Source organism: Sinocyclocheilus grahami, unplaced genomic scaffold, assembly GCF_001515645.1.
Source record: "Sinocyclocheilus grahami isolate Dianchi unplaced genomic scaffold, SAMN03320097.WGS_v1.1 scaffold33.1, whole genome shotgun sequence".
Classification (NCBI taxonomy): domain Eukaryota; kingdom Metazoa; phylum Chordata; class Actinopteri; order Cypriniformes; family Cyprinidae; genus Sinocyclocheilus; species Sinocyclocheilus grahami.
In genome coordinates this window covers 2,153,857-2,178,467 of record NW_015505212.1, presented here as the reverse complement: position 1 = coordinate 2,178,467, position 24,611 = coordinate 2,153,857, and the positions used below count along the sequence as shown (strand labels likewise).

Here is a 24,611-nt window from a genome sequence, read left to right as displayed (position 1 = left end):
AGCAGAGCTCATTAACATTTAAAGGAAAATGCTACAAATCTGCATGCTGTTTTTGACAGGGTAGAAAAGGTGTTTTTTACACTACCATTGAGAGATTTTAACCAAACTATGTTACAGACTTTTCATTAAGACCCTAAAGAATCATATCAACTTGTGGAAAATGGGCATCCTATGACCCCTTTAGTGGTGGTTAGAAAGAAAAAGTAGGTTGTTATATATATATATATATATATATATATATACACTCTTATTATCATAATCATCTTCACAGTTTTTTTATATATTTAATATAAATTAAGGATTAATTCAAAATGATATGGTCTTGACATACTACTGTGATGTTTAAGAAATAGTTAAAAAAAATCTGTTAAAGAAATGAGTCATTTTAAGAAATTGTGTAATGGTTGAAGATGTTTGCCTAATAGATTGGGTTTTATTGTGCAATCAAAAGAAAAACTGAAAGTTATGCAAACTATCAGACTTCTCAAGTTGTCAGCCGTCAAGGCAGAGTTTCATGCTGTCTACACAGTGACCTCATGTGGGAATCAGGGGAACTGCAGTTAAAGCTGTAATACACTGGGTTCCTCTCCGACATCCAGCCCAGATAAGTTCATAAAGGGCAGGAATCAAACATCTCGGCATTCACATTCCAGACTTCATATTGCTTAATGACAGGGAGGGAGTCTGAACTGCCTTGTCGAGGAGAGGCGGTTTTGGTGCTCTTATGAGTAGTGCTATCATGACAGCGTGGTGATGAAGGAGCTCTCCACGGCGAGCCATGGTTGGAGAGCCCTCAAGAACAAGTCCACCCACCCTGAGTCCGTCTCCCTACAGCATCTCTGAGGCCCACAAAGCAGCTCTCGTATCATACGACTAGCGTCTCGCACGAGGCAGGGTTCAGACACAAGTGAGGCTCGGCTCACCTCGTCCAATCAGTGAAAGCGGAGGGGTTCATAGGAAGGTGAGGCGCTGCTCAACCTTGTCCAATCAGAGATGACATTGAATGTTTGCTCTCTCCCCGGCCTGTGGCACTTGGGTTTGACCGAGACTCTATGTCTGAGATGAGACCGACTCAAGAGGAGCGCTGGCTAGACAGACACAAACACAAGCCTCTACTTCCCTGTCTGGTGCTTTTGGGAAAAGCTGCTAATATTGTTTCTTCTGTATCTGAACGATATGTGACAACGTTCATAATAAGAATAACTTCCCCAAATGGGGTGCACAAGAAAACATATCGCATTAAAAAATGTACTTAAAGGAATAGTTCACCCAAAAATGAAAATTTGATGAAAATGTACTCACCCTCAGGCCATCCAAAATGTAGATGAGTTTGTGTCTTCATCAAAACAGATTTGGATAAATTTAGCATTAAATTACTTGCTCACCAATGGATCCTCTACTGTGAATGGGTGTCGTCAGAATGAGAGTCCAAACAGCTGATAAAAACATCAAAAGTACATTTTCAGCATTTTTGGGTGAACTATTCCTTTAATGGCAAGTATTGTACACTGTTTAAACATAAATCTTAGGGCCCCACCAACAAAAAGTGACATCACATACAAAAACCCATTGCCTTTATGAGATGTCCTCACTAATGTAGTGAACCCGAGTGTGAGTAAAAAATGCAAAACCTTCTCTGGGTTCATCAGGTGTGGGGAATGCAAACAGTGACTTCACATGCCAGCTCAGTGGGTATTCCTAACAGGATTACAACAGAGATAGATGACTGAGATTGAGTCTGAACAGTCTAACTGTCTAGACAGGCTCTATTACAGCTGCCAGATTACACTAAACATGACAAATCAACAAATTAACTCCTTAAGAAAAACTACTGACAGATGTAGGAACGAAAACCAGAGGGAGCACTGTATGAACTATTCAGTCATTTGCAGTCAAGTTTAAATGCATGCTAATGCAATACAATATATGCAACAATATATGTATTGTAATAATACTTGCCTACAAAAAAAGTAGTTATCAGAAGAGATGGCTAAACTAGCTAAAGTATCTACCAGCAGGAACTACTGGACCATGCTAACCAGGAAAACCTTGAAAATGTACTGCATTTTAGCACTCCAACAAATGAACTCCTTAAGAAAAACTACTGACAGATGTAGGAACGAAAACCAGAGGGAGCACTGTATGAACTATTCAGTCATTTGCAGTCAAGTTTAAATGCATGCTAATGCAATACAATATATGCAACAATATATGTATTGTAATAATACTGGCCTACAAAAAAAGTAGTTATCAGAAGACATGGCTAAACTAGCTAAAGTATCTACCAGCAGGAACTACTGGACCATGCTAACCAGGAAAACCTTGAAAATGTACTGCATTTTAGCACTAACCTAGCTGCAACTGCCTTCGTTTGAGAGTGTGTTTTAGATGCATTGCTCCATCTCTAAGTCTGTCCATTATCCAGACCCAGTGACTCAGGGCCTGAGCACAGGCAGAAGCACCACAGCCCCGCTCGACATCCGAGGAGAGCCAGTGAGCATAAAAAAACTAAGAATTAGCAGTGAAAAGAGCAAATAAATAGGTGCTTCTACTTGAAAAGCCTGTAACAAAGCCTTTTGAGGACCTGAGAGACAACATGAGAAAGAAAGAGGGAGAGAGAGGAAACAAGTGTTTTGTCACTCAGCCAGGAGCTGGTGGAGGGGCAAAGCACCACACAGGGCCATTTCTGAGGGAAAGCTTTTAATGAAGCCCAGGGGGAAAGGAGAGCTCATCAGACTGAGACACATCCTCTAAGATCTCTCTTTTCCTCACACACAGATTTTATATCACATACATTCACATATATACGTACTCTAAAGCTCTTCCTCTAGACTTTTAACAAGAGCAGTGCAGGATTTATGCTCCTGTGAGGGTTTTTGCACTGATATGCATTTCACCTGAGGCTACAATTCCTAAGTATATCCTATACTTCCTTGTCTCCACCTACGCAACCAGCTAACCAATGACCCATAAGCCTGAAGGGTTTTACTATACACTGTAAATCACTAGTTAAAGCTCACCAGTGTCTCGTTGACCTCATCTTGACCCTAGTGGCAACCAAAAATGACCCCTCTTCAAATCAACAAAACTAACAGGGGAAATGCCACGTTTATCATCTAAAAGTCAATATTTAGTGGCGTTAACCCATGCAAAACTTGTCACCATGTTGCTTACTGGCTCAAGTTACATCCATGATATTCTGTTCCCTAGATACGGCTTGAGTACTTTCTTTAATGCATCTTATTTTGCTTTGATTTATCATCCAAAAGACCTAAATATTAAGTGCAAAACACCTGATCACTTGTATGATTTGTACAAGCAAAATGCACAAAAATAATTTGCTTTAGCAAAACACCAGAAAACAAAAAATATGAATCAACATAAAAGATAGAATAAGAATGCCAAATGCAACTGGTTGCCATTTAGCACGACAATCCGTTTGCCAGCATACCCCTTGCATCCCGATGAATGTCAAATATAGGGTTTTACAGTTAAATTAAGTAAATTGTAGAAAATGGAAAATGACTTGGATTTCTAACCTCTGAATATGTCAAACATTGCCTGCAGACATAGAGGCCTGTGGCAAAAGCCCTGGTTTAGTGTCATTACCTTCCCTCATTATAGTATTAGCTCTATAAAATGCCCTTGTTGTTTGGGAGGAATACTTACTCGGCTCATACACACAAATAGTGACCCAATGTGGACACAAACCCAAGTGAAGCATAGATAAGGACAATTGTCTCAACTATAGGAAGCTAAAAGCTGCTCTGTCCCTGGAATGCTGACAGATGGACAGGAACATTCTTTAGCAGCCTTTCGGTCCATCTCCGAATCTGATTGGTGTCTAGGATCGCATATTCTACTGTTCGGCAACGCTGACAGGAAGCGAGAAATAATGAGGAAATACAGAGAGAGAGAAGGCAATTTAACATCACTTGCACCATGCATGGAAGTAGAGAGGTGTGGGCAAAAACGGAGGAAGGCTTGCCAATTACGTTGTGCTCAACCTCCTGCTCCTCCATTATGGAGCTCTTTCCTTTCACAGTGCTGTCTGGCTCTCAGCGTGGTCTCTCTGATTGTGTGAGGCGTCACTGTCTCACTGATAGAATGAGATCCTCAAGCTGCATAACTCTACATCATACCTACATATTGTAAAATATCGAATATCTGAAATTAAAAAATGCAGAAGTGTCAAACAGTAAGGAAGAATCATTCCTTGCATAAGCACTGTGGTCAAACATGGATAGCGAACAGCTGTTAAAATTTATAATTTGAAGTGTAGCTACATCAGGATGAGAGAGACAGATAGTCATATAAATAGAGAGACAAAGATAGTCAGACAGACTACAGACAGACAGATAGATAGACAGAAATACAGAAAGATAGATATGAGACAGACACGTCAATTTACACATAGTAAGATGGGTAGATAGTTAGACAGACTGATAAATGTTGGCGACCTAGTTTTCCCAGACTTCCAGCTCTCTGTGATTCTCCCTCCAGTCATCCCTGTGTCCATCAAGTTCATTAGTCCCTCATCATTCAGGAGAAACGGCCCAAATCACACATTGTCCTGCAGAAAAGACATGTTCTCATAAGCCCATTACGTCTGAGATCTCCGAGTGGCATCTGCGTCCATCAGAGCTGGTCATGCCACGGTCTCAGGAACAATGTCCTCTCCTCAAGACCAGCGTGGGATCAGCGCTGAAGAACAACAGGCCATTTGCTGCCATTTTCCAGCACTGTGCAAAGCCTCTTTACATCATCACAGACCAAAAATATTCACACAGAGACTGAAACAATCAAAACAACTAATAATAAAGATTAAAAATGTAAATAAATTGATAAAAAAATTATGCATCACGCAGTACAATGTCAACATGTTTTCCAAGCCAATCATTTAGACCTGGTATTGATGTTATTCTCTAAATAACACTTACAGTATGATATAATGCTAATTACTCAGTTACATAATATAAGAAAATTTCCTTCAATAATATATCACAATAATGTGAAAATGACAGTGCAACATGATTCAAACATTTTCATACCGTCTGTCAATTTCAGCTGAGAAACTACTGCTGTTAAAGTAGATAACACTGAAATGGCCAATTAGCTCAAAAGATTTTTTTTACACTAAAATCACTGATTGAATGTGACAGTTGAACTGAGAGACTATATATGCAGCATGCTGGCTCTCATTACTTCAGCTCTGTTTCAATCATCTCATGCAGAGTTGACATGAGTCTAAACAAAAATGTATTGCAAAATACGATCACAGGCTGAAAGAAAACATCCCTCAAATGTGAATTCAAATGAACCCTACAGGGACAGGGTCAACTGGCTTATTTAAATTCATTTTGAACGTCTTAACGGATTCTGACTTACACGACAGAATGATTTATTCAAGATGCAAATCTAAGCAAAAGTTTTGAAAGTGGCTAAATTTGAATGAAACATGCATTGAATGATATACTAAATAAAAGTCAATAAATAAGTGTAGCTACGGTGACATATCACATTTCACAGCTTGCTTAACTCATGTTGTGTTTTCACTGTGCAGCCTTAGGAATCCGCAATGTTCCAGTCATTCTCCGGTGTTCAATGGATTCTGACTTACACGACAGAATGATTTATTCAAGATGCAAATCTAAGCAAAAGTTTTGAAAGTGGCTAAATTTGAATGAAACATGCATTGAATGATATACTAAATAAAAGTCAATAAATAAGTGTAGCTACGGTGACATCACATTTCACAGCTTGCTTAACTCATGTTGTGTTTTCACTGTGCAGCCTTAGGAATCCGCAATGTTCCAGTCATTCTCCGGTGTTCAATCAGAACCGGCGACTAATGTAGCAAACCAGCAAAACCAATGGGTCCCGGGGCCCTCGTTCTCCTCCTGCTCCTACAACACCAATTTGAACCCGGGCCCCTACCACAGCAGTCAGCCCTCCACCTGGCCTTGGACTCGATGGGAGGTATGCGAAATCTCTGACACATCATTTTGTTTTTGCTTGATGGCATTTAAAGGAATAGTTTGTTTCTTCTTCGGAACAGATTTGGAGAAATTTAGCATTCAATCACTTGCTCACCAGTGGATTCTCTGCAGTGAATGGGTGCCATCAAACTGCTGATAAAGGGTCTGTAGGAAGTGTCATTACAGACTCGTATTTTGGGCAGAAGCGATGGTTTAAATTTAAAACGCCTTGATGGATTTTTTTTCATACAAACATGCAGCTTTTTACGTCACAAAACATTAACGGTCAGACTCTTTCCACAGTTGTGTGGAATACCTGTGGATTATTGTGATGTTTTTATCAGCTGTTTGGACTCTCATTCTGACGGCACCCATTCACTGCAAAGGATCTATTGCTGAGCAAGTGCAATGCTAAATTTCTCCTAATCTGTTCCATTGAATTAAACTCATCTACATCTTGGATGGCCTGAGGGTGAGTACATTTTCAGCAAAATAAAATTTTTTGGTCAACTATTCCTTGAAATAGTGAAAAACAGAACATTATGTTGATGTGTTAATCAGTTGGCATATAAAGCGCCATATAAAGTGCCATATAAAGCATGAAATGAAATAAAACAATTTCATTTCCAGTCAAATCTATATAAACAATTCTTAGATACCAGGAATAAATTTCATTAGCAGCACTTGCTATATGTGCATGTAAATATATAATTAACGTGTGAAATGCATTGTGCAAAATCAGTCTTTTTTTCCCTTCTGCCGCATTGATACTTAACCCTATAATGTGATTATAGACGCATGCCTATGTCTGCACATTTGAGCCAGAAACCACCCAAACAGCCCTTTGTGTCCCAGGACTCATTTGTCTGGAATTCTGATGCTGTGGATTTTCTGGTGGTTTTGTTTCAGAGCATAATTCCACACTATGTGCTGACAGAACAGAAGACCTCTGTTACTGTAATCACACTAGTCACATTTGACAAGTGTTTATTTTGCCTGTAAAAAGCAAAAGGTCCTGAACTGGGCTGTGAGTTTGTTTCTATATATGACCAGTCCTTCTCTTTTCATTCTTTATGTTTATTATTATTATTATTATTTTTTTGGCAAAGTTGCTTGCTTTTGAATAGCTCAGGAGATTAACTGAGTTTTCAGTTATGTTTTATAAAAGTATCAACTTTGTTTCAAACATCTCTCTCTTTTCTTTGGAGAAATGCACTGTCACTAAAAGTTGACATATTGATATACAGTAATAGAGCTATAATATAATAAGCTTTCCATTGATGTATGGTTTGTTAGGATAGGACAATATTTGGCCGAGATACAACTATTTGAAAATCTAGAATCTGAGGGTGCAAAAAAATCTAAATATTGAGAAAATCGCCTTTAAAGTTGTCCAAATGAAGTTCTTAGCAATGCATATTACTAATCAAAAATTAAGTTTTAATATATTCATGGTAGGAAATTTACAAAATATCTTCACGGAACATGATCTTTACTTAATATCCTAATGATTTTTGGCATAAAAGAAAAATCTATAATTTTGACCCATACAATGTATTTTTGGCTATTGCTACTAATATACCCCAGCGACTTAAGACTGGTTTTGTGCTCCAGGGTCACATATAATACATTTTTATTATAACATTTACCCAGATTTATTACAGATAACTATTTACATAGCTAACTATATAGTTATATATTACTTATACTGTATATATAGACATTTTTTACAAAAAATCTAATAAAATAAAAAAAATGTGAATCTCATTCGTGATTTGTGATCATTTGTCAATGAGTTATGATCTGCTTAAATTGATCAGTCAGAAGAAAAACACACTTCAGCTGCACTTTTAAAAACTGTCAGAAGGAGAAAGCTAGAAATCAGGTTTTCAGATGGAAAAGCAAAGCAACAGTCAGTTTTAGGGGGTGGAAAGGGAATAGAAGAGGCTGGAGCACATCAAAGCTGCCTTGTGTTTGCTCTGGTCCACAAGAGGTCTTTCATGTGTTAAAGTCTGTGTATGTGTCTGTGTTTTGGTGTGGGGCTGTGTATTTCAAACACTGTAGCACTACCTGTGTTTGGAGGAAAGAGGCTCGTCTCTCTGAAGCGCGCTGTCCCTTGAGGCTACGGCAGACATACACACACACTTTCACTCAAGAAAAGACTATCTATTACTGTGTATCTACACGCCCCCCACCTATGAAGTTTATCCTGAGTGTGTCAGAGGCAGGTCGTGGAGCCGAGAGGTTATGGGAAGACGGAGCTGTGGGGGGTGCTGTTTGGATCCTGACTGACTAATAGGACCAAAGCAGATAGAGACCACCCACCCCGTCTGGCTCAGATCCAAACTCTGTCTGACATCCTTGCGACCCACTGGACTGGCAGTAACCGATCATATCTGTGAAAGGCACAATTAAAATGCTCGACACAGCGGATTGACTGGAAACATAGTGCTCTGTGCTAAATACAGTCAAGTGTCAGCCATCAACATGTATGGCCCTGTAAATGGCTGTCAAAAACTATCCTGAAATATCATAAATGGTTTAAAGTTGGCAGAAAATTTTTAATTCACCCTATTTTCTAAATGCATGTTATTGTGAACGATTTATCAGCGCATGTTTCTTTTTCTTTTTTAATTTTTAAACCCCAGTCATTGTGATCAATAGAACCATATGCCAAAATACATTTTATTCTTTTTGGCATTCAACTTGGCATTATGTATTTGTAGAATTGCATATTTGCATGGTATGCAAATAAATCTGATATTTATGCACTCACAGTATGAAATCTATTTTGCAATGAACAGGCATTGCTGAAGCAGGGTGGGTGAAGCACAGGTTTAGAGAAACATGGTGGCGTTTATCACATCACAAAAATGACCTCTGATGAACTCAGTTGTCCAGGACAAGAAGAAATGGCTGAAAAGAAAGAAAGAACGACAGATGGAAGGAAAGATGGAAATAAAAGCAGGGGAAGATGAACACATCCATTTCCACCCAATCATTGTGAATCAGCAGTGAGAGGAAACCAAATTAGCAGCATTGATTATGACAAGCAGCCTGTCATCCATTGCAACATGAGATGGGGTTTTTCCAGGACAGCCGAGTGACTCAGTCCTGTGTCGTAACTGTTCTCCCTTTCTAGAAATGACTGACTCTGATCAGAAGTACTCTTGATCAACTACAACATTTGTAAATGGACAAGGACTGACTTCTGCGGTTTGGTGATGTTGCGCGTTCTTTCCATGTCTCTTTGATCCGTCAGGGTCGTTTCCTGATTGAATCAGCGGTCTTTTAAATTCTATATATTGTGTGTAAAAAACAGAAATCTGTTTATCTGTTTGACCTCCCTGAATTACCCTCTTTGTCCAGATGCTCCAGACATCCCTTCATCTTTTTCAAGAAAAAGGAGGAATTCAAAAGGTCAAAAGAATTTGTAGCATTAGTTATTATATTATATTATATTACATTATATTATATTATTTAAGGCTGTGAAGTGATAAAAACATTTTAATTAATGATTAATCTAATGATGTGTCAATTACTCGCATGTTATATATAATGATACATAAATTTTGGCATATAACTGCATAACACAGTCATCCTGCATCATGTTCGTCAGCAACTGCATGTAATATAAGATGACGTACAGGTCTAGGCGAGTGTGTTAAATGCATTAATAATTTAAATGTGCCATTTTTTCCCCCAAAATAATCACAACAAATTGTATTTATTTCGACAGCCCTAATTATATATTATATTGTATTAGAAAATTATAAAACAATAGAATACATATTATTAAATATATAATGACTATACATTTTAATCATAATAAAGATAGTATTAGTTACATGTTATACACATGCTCAGACACCCATAAAATGCCCGAATACCAGATATACTGGCATTAAATGAAAGAAGTGATCGGTCATTTTTATCACAAGATTGCCTCAATTCTTGCCTTAACAAAGATGGCAACTGAAGTCCTGGCATGTGCAAGCCACATTAACAAGCAAGCGTTCTCTTCTTTATAAGATTAATGCAGTACATGTAGCAGGTGTCTGCCAAAATTCCTGTCTTATTTAAACCGCCCGGCCCATACCAGCCCTGTAATCCTTTTAGGCCTAATTAAGTGAAGTCGGCAGTCTTTTTCAGTTAAACCAAGTTCAGCCACTAATAGTATTCAAAGGAAAAAGGTTCAGTGCATGGAATATATGCTAGTGTGGGCTTTTAGCCTTGAGTGGGGCAGAGCGTTGTGCCCCGGGGCACTTGAGGGCCTGATCTGGCTAGAGGGCTAGATGTCCTGTTAAAGAGGGGTGCGGGGCTGTGTTTAGGTGTGCAGGGATTATTATAATCGGTAAAGGTTTTACTTTTTACATTTAAATTTTTAATAAAATCCCAGCAATAGAATAAAACTTCAGAATGTGTATTTCCACATTGCTGTTTGTGCTTGAGCACAAATGTGAGCAGGAGATCATTTCTTAATGGGGGAATCTGAATCACATTTCAAACTCTACTGTACTGTGCTACAGAAAAAAAGAAGAAAAAAAAAACGTATTTAAATCAGACAGACATGATGTATAAATAGCTTTAATAATTTACATTTTGATTATTTGAATTGTATGATTTTGGTTCACATTACAGTACTGATTTCTGGCATTATGGTAATGACAGCATGGGAGGACATTTTTAATTTTTTTATGAAAATGTTTCCAAAGTGCAAAAAAAAAATCACAATGATTTTTAAAACAGATTGGTAGAGCAATTTGTGTTTTATTCCCCCCTTAATCTCACACATGCAGGACTGTTTAAAACACAGCATTTAAACATTTTAATAAAAGCTTTACCTTGAGTGCATGAAAAGGTATATAATAATAATAATAAATATTATTATTGCTATAATAATAATAATAGTAATAATAATAGTTATCAATATAATTCTTGTAGCAATAATAATTTAAATTATTGTTTCAATAACTAACAATGATAGTTAATTAGTGATAATAATTATTAACTATCACAACATTATCACAAAAGTACAAACATTAACCTCATGATTAATTTATGGAAGGTGCCATATTTGTCGGTTGTTATGAGACGGATCTTGCACGTGATTTTCCACTACATAGAATTGCTTTGATCGTATTGATTAAACGGTAATAAGCAAGACAACTAGACTCTTCAAAGATACTATCTGTCTGTCCTGACTGACCTTTGGCTTCTGATCAGAGTGAGTTCATGTCTGCGTTTGATGGGGAGACATGTATCAAACAGGGCCACTCTGGCCCTTAATATGGTGTATCACCAGGGGCCCTCGCAAAACCTCCAGGCCGACATCTCAGAATCACGGCTCGGCCACACTGATTAGTTGCTGGCATCTTTTGGACAAAATGACTGAAAGAGACACAGGGGTTCGTCTCCAGTTAGGGTGTACAAGTTCTTTGCGAGGATGATAGACCATGAAGATAATAAAAGAAAAGAAAATACAAAATCAAATCAAATATGAAACTATTAAAACTATTCTGTGGGGTCAGTTAAATAAAACTATAAAGTGGTGATAAATCTTCTAATTTCAGCCCCGTCCATCAAATGCAGGAAAGTGGCTAGTATTAGCCAGAAGACAGCCAATGCTTCCTATAGGAAGTCAGATAAATGCCAATCAAGATCAGAGGAGAACGTCATTAGCATTTTCTAATCTCATTCAGATTACTCTGTTTGTCCCATTGAGGAAAGTTAATCTCTAGAATAATATTTCTTTTGTTTTCTAAATCCCTGTGGAATCCTCTGTGTTGTCAATGAGTGGATTTCTCCACGGGCTTTTTATTGCAGTAAATAAATCCATTTGCTTACATCTAACTTAAAAAGGTCATACTGAAGATGAGAGAAACTGGCATCTGGACTTACATGGAAGATGCCATACTAATTATTTAGCGTGAACTATCCTATGAAGAAAAGCCACTTTTATAGCTATAACAGGAGTGAAAGCATTCTAATATATGTGATCCATTGGCTCACACTGTGGAAAAGCCATGCAGTTGCACAGCTACACTAAAAGACAGTGAGAATTGGAATATAGAGGCAGCCTTGAATGAATGTCCATATCTTGTTCCATGTTGCACTGCATTTTTGGGTCAACTCTGCTATTTACTCCCACTGATAAGCACCTTTCAAAATTACAATTGTGAAACATGGCTTGGACCCTGATTAAAAGTGACCGTAGCCCAGAGTTAAGAAAGGGTCAAGTACAGTGTGAAAAGCCATTTGGTGTTATTTGCCAGTGATTTGCATGTTTAGACCACAAATCTGATTTAAAAAAATACAACAACTGCACACAAAGAACACTTTTACTGACTCATCAAATCGAATTGCACATGCCTGGAAATTTATGATCAAATTATTCTGTTGTCCTTCATGACCCAGGTGTTACATGATGTGGCAATTACTCACAAATTAATCATACATCAATTTTGCCAATTTCTCAAATTAACTTTGAGAAATTTCCCCCAAAACGTCATTTAAAGTTATTGCGTTAGATGATAAAAGCATTGAATAGACATTACAAAAAAGCAGCTTTAGAGAGAAATATTTTGATTCAACATTGCTTAAGTAAAGATATGTAAGACAAAAACCCATACAGGGCAATTTTTGCCCTCATATCTTGATTTTTTTAGGTGCATATAACTGCATCATGTTCATCAGCAATTGCATGTAATATACGATGACGTACAGGTCAGGTGTGTTAAATGCATTAATAATTTAAATGTGTCGTTTTTTCCCCAAAATAATCACAACAAATTAATGGAGATCACTCCAAAAATTTTTGTGTTTCTTGTTTTTTGCTAATCTAGAAATATCAGGGATATTTAAAATCCAAATTTCCAGGCCTGAAATTGTTGTGAAATTCCCTAAACATTCCCAAGTAAGTTACGAGTTGGTGTACAGTATGTAAAATAAAGCTCTCCATGCGTCACCAACACTAAACTTTTAGTTATTCTAGTTGACTTAAACTCCCAATCAGTCCAAGACCCCCAATAACTCTCAGAGATTATAAATTACAAAAGAAGAGATAGAAAGTGAGTTTGAACAAGAAAGAGAGAAAGGGGAAAAAATATCAAAGAATTGGATTAATTGGCATAACGCAAGATGGCTGAGCACAGCCAGAGAGGGTGTCAGCTTTTGGAGAATCGCTGCCATTCTCAAAGCTGGACCGTCTGCACAATTAGCCGGCCGAACTCTGACCCCAACAGAATAATTAATGAAAAACAGAGGATGAAGACAAAATGTGCAGAGCCATTTGAGTGAGTGAGGGAGAATAATACATCAAAGAGTGTCAGTAATTGGCCCTGTGGCTTTCATTCCTTGCCCCATTTCTTTCAATTCATTGACTCAAAATAATGGGTTCAGGTTCATTATCAACAGGTCGTAAGCTTAGGAGTGCTAAACGAGCTCGGGGTGTGCGTCGATGGCTTAGAGGTACCCGCAGATGAGTCTACACAAGTAATGCATGATATTGTTGTGCCATAGAGAGCGACAGATTGGCTTTTGAGAGCGATACTCGTCCATAAAATCAAAATGCTGGAATATAACTGGTACGGTCCGGTAAGTCAACAGAGCATTTCCTGTTTTCTATACTAGAATCATAGTAGATTGAGCTATTGTTTATATGCTGGTTTATCTGGCCATATAAAGTTTATTATTTTAGATAAAGTGCCAATATGTGCAAACTTCAGGGAACACGGAAAGTTTTTTATCCGTCAAATCTTTCCTATGTTGCATAAAATTAAACTGTAATGGAATATCGCATTACAAACTAGCTGTATAGTGAAAAACATATATAATGTATCAGTGTTATGCTACATTTGACAAAGTAAATTCAATCTAGATAATTTAATTCACAAAATTGTATCATTGGTGTTGCGTGTGGTCGGGCCATTTTACGCTTCATATTTTCAGTTTCTAAAGCCTCGACTAATGTCACAACAGCATGTGCATTTTATGTAACATTTTGGGGAAAAAAAATTGCTACTTAGGTAATTGGATTTTATATATTGGACATATAAAAAAACTATTAAACAAATACTACTATGACAAGTAACACATCCAAACTTCTATAAATTTCATAAATGTCAAAAAATAAAAATCTCTGTCATTTACTTAATCTTAAATTAATGAAAGGGTTCCGTTAATATCTACAGATGGGAACGTTTTTGAGCTGAGAAAGATATTACATATTTTTAGTCTTGATGTTATGCATCGCTTGTCAAAGTGTGTGTTTGTGTGTAAATAAGAGCATGTGCGTTTACACAGTGCTGCTTTCATCGTCTTTGTAGTGGCACAGAAAGTCCTGACTTGTGTTGTTCTTGCGTATCACGTGCAGTTAGCTCTGCTCACGCACATGCAGGCTTAACTCAATTGCAGGAGTCCAAATGTTCAAGTTGCCAGCACGTGATAAGGTAAAATACCTCATAACGGTTCATTACAAACCTAACATACTCAGACGGACACCCTCCACCTCACTCCCATGTCCTGAGCAGCTGCTCGAACCTCCAGCGCGGTACAGGATTGACTTTGGTGGTTTTCCCATACCTGAGTGTGCCATATCAGCCACTTAATAACCTAATAGGTCTTAAAGTCAGGCTTTTGGTTTGAGGAGCACCCTGCAGTGATGAAAAGAGAAGCATCGTCTCATATTAACGTCACCCGAGTACTCAGCTGAGAGAAAAACGAGACGAGAAACAAAAAGCGAAAGCCCCTCAAGTAATGTGGGATTCCCTCCAATGGAGAGTGCTATTGTTCGTCATTGCGGTGACGTGGTTTGAAAGATACATTTTCATCATTTGACAGCCATTAATGCCATTATGCTGGTTTATAGGAATTCAAAAGTCTTTTGGGGATGTGAAAATGCCAGTTGAGAACTTCAAAAAGGAAAGAAATTAGAAAAGGATTTGTTATTCAGCACAAATGACTCAGCATTCATAAATCATAATTGATATCAATCCACTTAACATATACCAATCTCACTGGTTCAAAACTATTTAAAAATAGTTAAAAATAGGCTAAAAATAACTATTGTATAATAACTTTTGAACCGCTAATCCTATCTGAATGCTATAAAAAGTGTCGTAAAGCAGAGATTCTCCGCTTTTCGAGACTTGTAATTTGTCTCATTTGGATATTCAGAGGCTCCGTAGCGTACGTGATTACGTCATCACATTTTGACAACATTGATTCGTCAGAAGAAACCAATGCATTTCGTCCTCTGAGCCAAACAGGAACGATTGTTGACGCTTAGTCCCCACCCCCGTGACCAGATTGGTTCAAACTGTCACATATTCAACCAATAAACATAGGTTTTGGTCTTTTGAACCATTGTTACTTGTAGCAAGTTTCTTTGGAAATCTGAGAAAACGCAAAATGAAAGTAAAGTGTGTCACGCGTGCACGAAAACAAACACACAATAACACATTTGCATGAGAGCACTCTCTGAAAAAGCCCAGAAAAACACAGGACAGAGCACTTTGACATAAAACAAACCAAAAACAAGGATGAAAAAGCGGTACATATCGGATAAAGCACTGGAATTTAGCTACTCGCGTCGCTAGGCGATGTACCGGTAAAATTAATTCTGACGCAGAGTGCAGCCAGCGGATCGAATCATTTGGCTGTTATATTATGTAAATAATAGTTCATAAAGATAATTTGCACTGTTTTTTTTTCTGTTGCACTCTGTATATTTTGTTATTATATAACACGGTTTCCATTTTCTTTACTCCCTAAATGTATATTGTTAGTAAATTAAATAGACCTGTTTTTCACTGAAAAGCGCCTATAACAATATTGTAATAAATGGCTATAACTTGCTTGGGGAATGTTATTTGTAGAAATTTTTTTATTTGGAAGTGTAAAACACCCAGATACAACTTTCTAAAGAAAGAAAATCCAAACTTCAGGTGTTTTTGTTTGAGTACACAGTAAAAAAAACACCCAATTATTGCTTGCGTTTTTCTTAAAATTCTGGAAATTCATTAATTCTTAGAGAATCCAAAGGGAAAATTGCGACTTTAAATGAGCTAGACTGAAACTTCAAGTGCTCCTGTTTATAATGATTTAAGGCACTTGATGCTCACTGCTACAATAGGTCTGAAAAAACAAAGAAAAGTACAGACGTGTCAGGTGCCCCAAAAATGTTCTAGGTCTTTAAGGGTTAAACATCTTAAGAATTTCAGTGAAATTTCAGAGCAGAGTATGATGTCAGTGTCCCGTCTTGAACATTTAATATAATATTGTGGATATAATAGACTAGTAAATTAATATGAAATATTTATATGAAACTCATAACTGTGAAATATGAAATTGCAATCAAGTTACAATTACGAGAAATAGTCATTGTAAGTCACAACTGTGAGATACACAGTAAAACTACAATTATAGGAAATAAAGTCGCAATTGTAAGATATAAAGTCATAATAATAAGAAAGAGTTAAAATTGAGAGCTATGAAGTCACATTGTAAGGCACTAAGCCATATCGTGAGATATGAAATTGCAATAAGGAGAAAAAGTCAGTATTATGAGAAATAAATTCACATTTGAATTCACATGTAATTGAGTTTGCATAGTTTTAGTAACAGTTACAAAAATTAAGTCGCACTTGTGGCATATAAAGTTATAGTCATATTGTGAAATATTAATCATACTGTGAAATAATTGTGAAAAGTCAAGTATGATTTTTTTTCACTGTTAAAGCAAAAATTGGCTTCTGTATAAATGTGCATGCAACTTCACTGCATTAGAAAACAAAATATCAAAACAAGTATTTTTGATTGATAGTTTGATAAATGAAAAGTTCAAAATCAAAATTGTTGCAAAAATTGGCTCTGAAAATTGAAGTTAATTCTGAGAAAAGCTCTTGTAGCATTTGTTTAATGTTTTGTTACCTAATCTAATGACATTTAGATATGTGGTTTAAAATACTTTTCGGGCCAGCTGTAGATGAAGCACCTGTTGTGTAATAAACCTCTCTCTTGCGGTCTCAGTCGTGTGGTACATGACCAATTTCCCAACATACCCCAAAAATACCTTGTCTGATATGCCACAAATCAGAGGTGATTTCTTCCATGACAGTCCAGAAGATCAGCCTCTGTTCCAGCCAGACGGACAAGGCCTTTCATTCAATCCTGAACATGAGAGGCGTCACACTGGTCACTTTGTACTAACGTCTGTTCTTCTACTCCACCATCAAATTCAACTCAGGCTGTGCTGATTAATCAATTTGGGCCGGGAGAGAGTGTGGAGAGTTCGGTCTGTGGAAGGAAATTACAATGATCCCATTTAAATCGCAAAATCAGTATATAAATTTTTAAAGAAATGTCTGGATATTGCAATTCATTTGATTAAGTCGTAACAGAAAAGAGGTCTGAAATATGAAAAGTTCACCCTCTCTTTGATGACACTGTCAGTGAGCTGATATTTATAGGTTTTGTGAATAAACCTTTTTTTCGAGTAGCTATGCGATGTTTTAATGTGCATTTCATTTAATATAACAGAATTTGAGGACAATTCAGTGACGTCTGAGTAGAGTAGGAGCTAAAATGTTAGGCGTAGTATGAACAGAACTGTATATAAACAAACTTACTGTGTGTCTGTATTATCAATAGATTTCTGCGCCTCATTGTGATGACTGAAGGCTTTTACACTATTCGAGACAGCAATGGCTGCTTTAACGTGTCATGCACATGACAGCACAGACACACACTTGTGCCATGGATGCGGTGTAGATTCTCCAAAGTCACAACACACACACACACACACACACACACACATAAATGACACTGACTTGAAGAGAACATGGATACAAACGTTTCTTTGTCATCCTTCAAACCGCGTATTATTAGTTCGGGTAAGGTCAAAGTTGATCTAATTTTCTGCTTAGTCTTCATTAAACAGCTATTGCATTATTTCATTTTACACAATTAGATTTCAGCCGTAATGACTATATCTCAAGCTAAAGCTTTTGAACAGGGCTTTGCAAATTTAGCCCACAAATGCACTTTATGTGCACTTGGAAAAAAAAAAGGTTGTAAAGTTAAATATATTTTACTCTGGACCACAAGCCATATGATCACTCACATTATAAACTCAAATTTCAGGATAATGCCAGCAATTATGCGGATATGTGGAGTGACAACCTGTTAAACTTTTGATACGGCTTTCATCTTACACTCATAAATAAGAGTCTAGACACTTTATGTATATTCTTCCAATCAGATAAGACAAGAGTCAGTGTTTAAAGGCCAGATTTAATCCCCCGTTTCAATCTTTGATGACATTTGAAGTATAATGGATTGATTTTGTTCAGTTATTTTACAACAGACAGACCAGACAATGACATGAGAGCTTGAGTGCTCAAAATAAAACAGTCTGGTCTAATATTAAGTAGTCTGTGATAATAGTTTTCAGCCATAGTAAATCAGTATATATTAATATAGATAGAGGTGCTTATGTTTACTATTCCTCATATTTAATGTTAGTGATCTGAACAAAACCCTAAGCCTAAGTATTAAACTTTGGCTTGTAACACATCCCTCAGTGTCTGGTCTACAGTGGCGGATAAGAAAACAGGTGAAAAAAATCTCATAGACTTGAACTGAAAAATACACAAATGTTCAAAGATTTGAGATTGGTCAATTTTGAAGTTTCTTATGCTCACCAAGGCTGCATTTTATTTGATTAATATACAGTAAAAACAGTAATATTGTGAAAAATGAATACAATTTAAAAATAAGTGTTTTCTATTTTAATATGCTGTAAAATGTAATTTATTCCTGTGATAGAAAAGCTGAATTTTCAGCATCATTACTCCAGTCTTCAGTGTCACATGATCCTTCAGAAATCATTCAAATATGCTGATTTGCTGCTCAAGAAATATTATTATTACCAATGTTGAAAACAGTTGTGCTGCTTCATAGTGCTGGGCGGTATGACCAAAAATTTATATCACGGTATTTTTCAAAATGATACCGGTTTCACGGTACATGACGGTATTTTTTTTTCATGCATGACCGGGTGTTAACCATATTTTCTACTGATTGAGAGAGGAAATACTGCAGTATATTGACTTAGAATGCCCTATTTTACTGTCATGACGAGTGAATATTGTCAAAAAATACCACGCTAAATAGTGACTAAACACGACTCCTTTTAATACATGTTAACCAGGAGTCACTCTCATTTATAATCGCGGCATCGTCTGATAAAATCAACATGCATCTACACTAAAGAGCGGCTATGTGGTAGTTTTGGCTAGATTACTTTTTTGTCTCACGCAGCGCACTGCCTGCGTCTGAGTAACAAACTAAAAAAATTTCAGGATTCTTTGATTAATATAAAGTTCAGAAGAACAGCATTTCCTGTCACTTTTGCTCAATTTAATGCATCCTTGATGAATAAACGTATTACTTTATTTACTTACTGACCCCAAACTTTTGAACAGTAGTGTACATTTATATAGTGTATGTTCATTAATGCTTATATTGCTTTCTGTCTGTTTGCTATGTTTGTGTACATCAGAAATGTCCTCAAGCATTCCTTACCCCCAGCTTCTCTCACTGTGATAAATCCTGAAATTAACTTACGATCTGTCTAACACTACTGTCCACAGCCAAAAAGTAACAGTGCAGGCAAATCCATTTAGGTGATTCAACCCAGTGATTAGCCCAAACCCAGATAAAGACAGCCTTTCAAAACCACAGCTTACCCATAAGCCCTTGCCCTGAGAGCGCTGGGTCCTTTTTGCGAGTCTGGCGTGTGGAGGGAAGTCATGTGATGCGGTTTGGTCATTTTGAGTTTTTAAGGGGATCACTGCAAAGCGGGGGGCCGAGTTAGAAAATCATGGGTTACGGTTAGACGTGTCCGAAAAGTGGTTCGACCCCCAAATACTGAGGATGAATTTCCTAATGAAAGCAATTTATTGCTCGGATTCACTACAGCTACTTTTCAGAGCATTATTTGAAGCGGATAGCTTGTATTCGAGTAGCAGGGATTGCGTTTTAGAGTCCCTGTTTGTACTGGGTCTTCAATTAAATCTGCCCGTGCACAGGGGGGTGGGTCTGAGTGGGATGGGGTAGAGTGAATTCCTCTCAGGTGTGCCTGTGAACTGTTTGCCTTCTCGTCCCTGATGGAGTAATTGATTTAGATCGAAAATCACATTAGACGTAATCACATCTGTTCTGGGGGAACACAATTTCTATTCATCCCTCTTTTAAATGCACAAACCTATTAGCAGCCTATGAAGCTGTTTGTATAACATTGTCAACGAGTAATATTTTAATCTTTTTCTGCCAAACGTTACCCTACCAAGTATGTAGGGTCTTATAAAGATGCTTATAACAGAGTATTATATTCAAAAGTGTGCCTGTAGACCATATAATGAATATTTGGACATGCAAGTCTTGATTCAAAATGTATGAATATCATTGCATTAACAAAATAACAATTTTAATTAATTAATCAATTATTAATTAAATTAATTAATAATTTATTTTAAGGAATAATAAAGAATACTAGCACAAGCACATCTTAAAATAAAAGAAAATACATAAAATAATCAAATAAAACAAATACTGTAAAATAACATTTCTATTACCATAAAAAACATTGCAATTTTAAGTGTTTTCTATTTTAATATTTTTTAAAAGTGAAATTTATTCCTGTGATCAAAGCTGAATTTTCAGCATCATTCCTCGGCCTTTCAAAACCACAGCTTACCCATAAGCCCTTGCCCTGAGAGCGCTGGGTCCTTTTTGTGAGTCTGGCGTGTGGAGGGAAGTCATGTGATGCGGTTTGGTCATTTTGAGTTTTTAAGGGGATCACTGCAAAGCGGGGGGCCGAGTTAGAAAATCATGGGTTATGGTTAGACGTGTCCGAAAAGTGGTTCGACCCCCAAATACTGAGGATGAATTTCCTAATGAAAGCAATTTATTGCTCGGATTCACTACAGCTACTTTTCAGAGCATTATTTGAAGCGGATAGCTTGTATTCGAGTAGCAGGGATTGCGTTTTAGAGTCCCTATTTGTACTGGGTCTTCAATTAAATCTGCCCGTGCACAGGGGGGTGGGTCTGAGTGGGATGGGGTAGAGTGAATTCCTCTCAGGTGTGCCTGTGAACTGTTTGCCTTCTCGTCCCTGAAGGAGTAATTGATTTAGATCGAAAATCACATTAGACGTAATCACATCTGTTCTGGGGGAACACAATTTCTATTCATCCCTCTTTTAAATGCACAAACCTATTAGCAGCCTATGAAGCTGTTTGTATAACATTGTCAACAAGTAATATTTTAATCTTTTTCTGCCAAACGTTACCCTACCAAGTATGTAGGGTCTTATAAAGATGCTTATAACAGAGTATTATATTCAAAAGTGTGCCTGTAGACCATATAATGAATATTTGGACATGCAAGTCTTGATTAAAAATGTATGAATATCATTGCATTAACAAAATAACAATTTTAATTAATTAATCAATTATTAATTAAATTAATTAATAATTTATTTTAAGGAATAATAAAGAATACTAGCACAAGCATATCTTAAAATAAAAGAAAATACATAAAATAATCAAATAAAACAAATACTGTAAAATAACATTTCTATTACCATAAAAAACATTGCAATTTTAAGTAAGTGTTTTCTATTTTAATATTTTTTAAAAGTGAAATTTATTCCTGTGATCAAAGCTGAATTTTCAGCATCATTCCTCCAGTCTTCAGTGTCACATGATCCTTCAGAAATCATTCTAATATGCTGATTTAATGCTCAAGAAACATTTCTTGGTATTATTATTAAAAACAGTCTGCTTGATATTTTTGTGAAAACCACAATACTTTCTTGGATTATTTAACAAAATAAAGAACCAAATAAAATAATAAAAAAGAAATAATAATAATAAAATCCTAATTTTAAGAGCAGCTTTAGTGCTTACATTTTGAGGTGACTGTATCCTCAAGGAAAGAGAATACAGGTAAATTTAATTTTTCACATACTATATTTATTTTTGTTGATAAACTGGATTGCAGCACTGAGCTCAGGGAGGACAGTTTGGCACTCCTATCATACAGTTAAAATGAGTGTAATATTTAATTTATATATGAATCATTAAAGTCTTCAGGTTATTATGCATTCCTTTTCTACTTGGATAAAACAGCTCTCAGATGTGTGAGCTGGACTTTGAAGTCTTGTCTCAGAAGCGACCCAACTCTTACAGGAAGTAGCTCATGTTTTATACATATTGTATGTGGGACTAACAAAGGTGAGATTTCAAACTGGGCCCAGAGAAAAACATGGAAAAATGGCCAACCAGGACTTTCGGTAAAGAGTAAATATACAAACATATACAGAAACACTAACTCACGCACACACACACACACACACACACACAGGTTCAAAGGCACTGAAATTACTAGAAACGTTCCTCAGCATTTCCTTTAACACAGGAAACAAGGCAACAGAAGGATGCTGATACACACGTCCTGTCTACTTTAGATCTCTGCAATGATTTCAACACCTTCCAAAGCATCTTCTTCTTGCTTTCAAGAAGAGTTCAGATGCCACAAACCATCTACAGCATTTGAGATATAGTTTTATATAACACTTGATTTTTCTGATTAGTTTATATTTTTGAAGCACAAAAAGCATGAGTAAAAAATTGCTGTTGTGGCTTTATATTTCGCAATGTTACTTGATATCTCCCAGTTGCTACTTAATTTCTCCCAATTGCAACTTTATATTTTCCAATTGTGATTTTAATTCTCACAATATGACTCCAGATTTCTCCCAATTGCGACATCATTTCTCAAAATATCAACCTTTTTTCTCCCATTGCGACTTTAAATCTTGTTTCTCCATATCTCAGTTGCTAATCAGTTTCTTAAAATTGCAACTTTAAATCTCACAATATGACTCCATATCTCACAAATCACAAATGTATTTCTTGTAATTATGACTTTATATCGCTTAAACCTGACTTCAAATCTCATAATACGATTCCATTTTTCACTATTGCAAATTTATATCTCACAACTGCTAATCAATTTCTCAAAATTGTAGCGTTATATCTTCCAACTGCACCCTTCAATCTCATAATATGACTCCATATCTCACAACTACATATTTATATCTCACAACTGTGGCTTAATTTCTCATAATTGCACCTTTAAATCTCACAATATGACTGTTTCTAATTGCTAATTTCTCCAAAACGGCAACTGTATATCCTCCAATGACAAATTTAAATCTCACAATGTCACTTTATATCTCATAAATGTGACTTTTTTTATTTTTTATTTTGAGGCGGAAACAGGCTTCCAAAAATTCCTCATCTGCCTTGCCTAAAAAACACTCACACTGCAAAAAATTCGTTTGACTTTGTGGTTTAAACCAGCAGTAAGGCAGATTTGTAGTGTATGTACAGACAAACATAAACATTACTGCAGATTGTGGGAAAAAATCCATGGTGCAATTTAAAAAAAAATTGCCCTGGAAGACGAAATTGAATGAAAAACAGTGCTTTACCAAAGCTTTGCTCAGTAATTTTAACCCAAGAGGCTTCTGTAAGCAGCACTATGCACTTCTTTGGCCTTGAGTGTACTTAATGTTGTAGTGAACGTGTGTGCACTACACTACTTACGAGTGAACATGCAAGCAAGTGTGTCCACACTTGTGTTTCGTTTGATAAATTTGTATGCACATTGTGTGTGTGCTAAAGAGATAACCTCTCAGGGGAATGTGCTGAGTAAGGCTGTAACGATGGTCAGACAGGAAGCACCAAGAACAAAACACTCAGAGTCTCTAGCACCTGAAATTGTGCCTCCGTCAGGCCTTTGGCTGACCACTAGAGCAGGAACGATCCCTTACAGAGGAAGCTGGAGAGCTGAGAAAGCTGATGTGTCATGCCTTCCTCTCCAGGCCAGTGTTTCTGCACACACAGCTCAGGAAAGCCACACACACGCTTAGTTATCCTTCTGCTTTTCCAGCTGGGTTGCATTCACAGTGGACTGAGTGATTCCAGCTCTTCTTGGGTTGCGGTTTAAGGGCAAGACTGCTGGCCGTTTGTGCATGTTGCTTACGTGATACCTGAAGGCCTTCTTGTGGACCATGAGCCGTTGCTGTGTGGTTAAAGTCATCTCTTTCACTGAGATGCAACTGCTGCCGGTATGTAGCTGCAAAAGAGAGAGAGAAACTGGGACGAGAGCTGCATGAGAGTTTAAGTTCAAATACTGTGTGTGTGTCTTTGAGTGTAATGTTAATGGGAAAAAAAAACAAGTTTGGAAATGGTTTTGAAACCTGCTTATTGTGGTTTAATGAGAATTTTTGTGAGTTTATGTTGAACTTTAGTTACTCTGAATCTGTGAATTTGTTTTTTTTGGAGAGATTACTTCCTGTTGTTCAACTTGTAGAGTACAGTATGGCAATCAAGGCCATGGACTTGATTCCCAGTGAATACACACATACCCCAAGTAACTTTTTTTTTGTTTAATGCATAAATATAGTTATTTACTATATACATACACAGTATATATATATATATATATATATATATATATATATATATATATATATATATATATATATGTGCTGTTTTT

The 24,611-nt window shown here is 36.7% G+C and overlaps 1 protein-coding gene across 3 annotated transcripts in view; it reads left to right on the top strand.

The window, feature by feature from the left end:
* Positions 1 to 24,611, top strand: part of LOC107580185 (transcription factor EC-like) — a 48,367-nt gene that overhangs the window by 10,607 nt on the left and 13,149 nt on the right. Inside the window, exon 3 of one of the 3 annotated variants that reach the window (XM_016265923.1) lies at positions 5,794 to 5,979. In XM_016265923.1, the coding sequence (XP_016121409.1) occupies positions 5,809 to 5,979 (171 nt within the window). In that variant the 5' untranslated portion in view covers positions 5,794 to 5,808. Of the gene's footprint in view, positions 1 to 5,793; positions 5,980 to 13,528; positions 13,575 to 24,033; positions 24,181 to 24,611 lie in introns of those variants that run through there. The other 2 variants (XM_016265941.1, XM_016265935.1) reach the window with 2 other exon arrangements.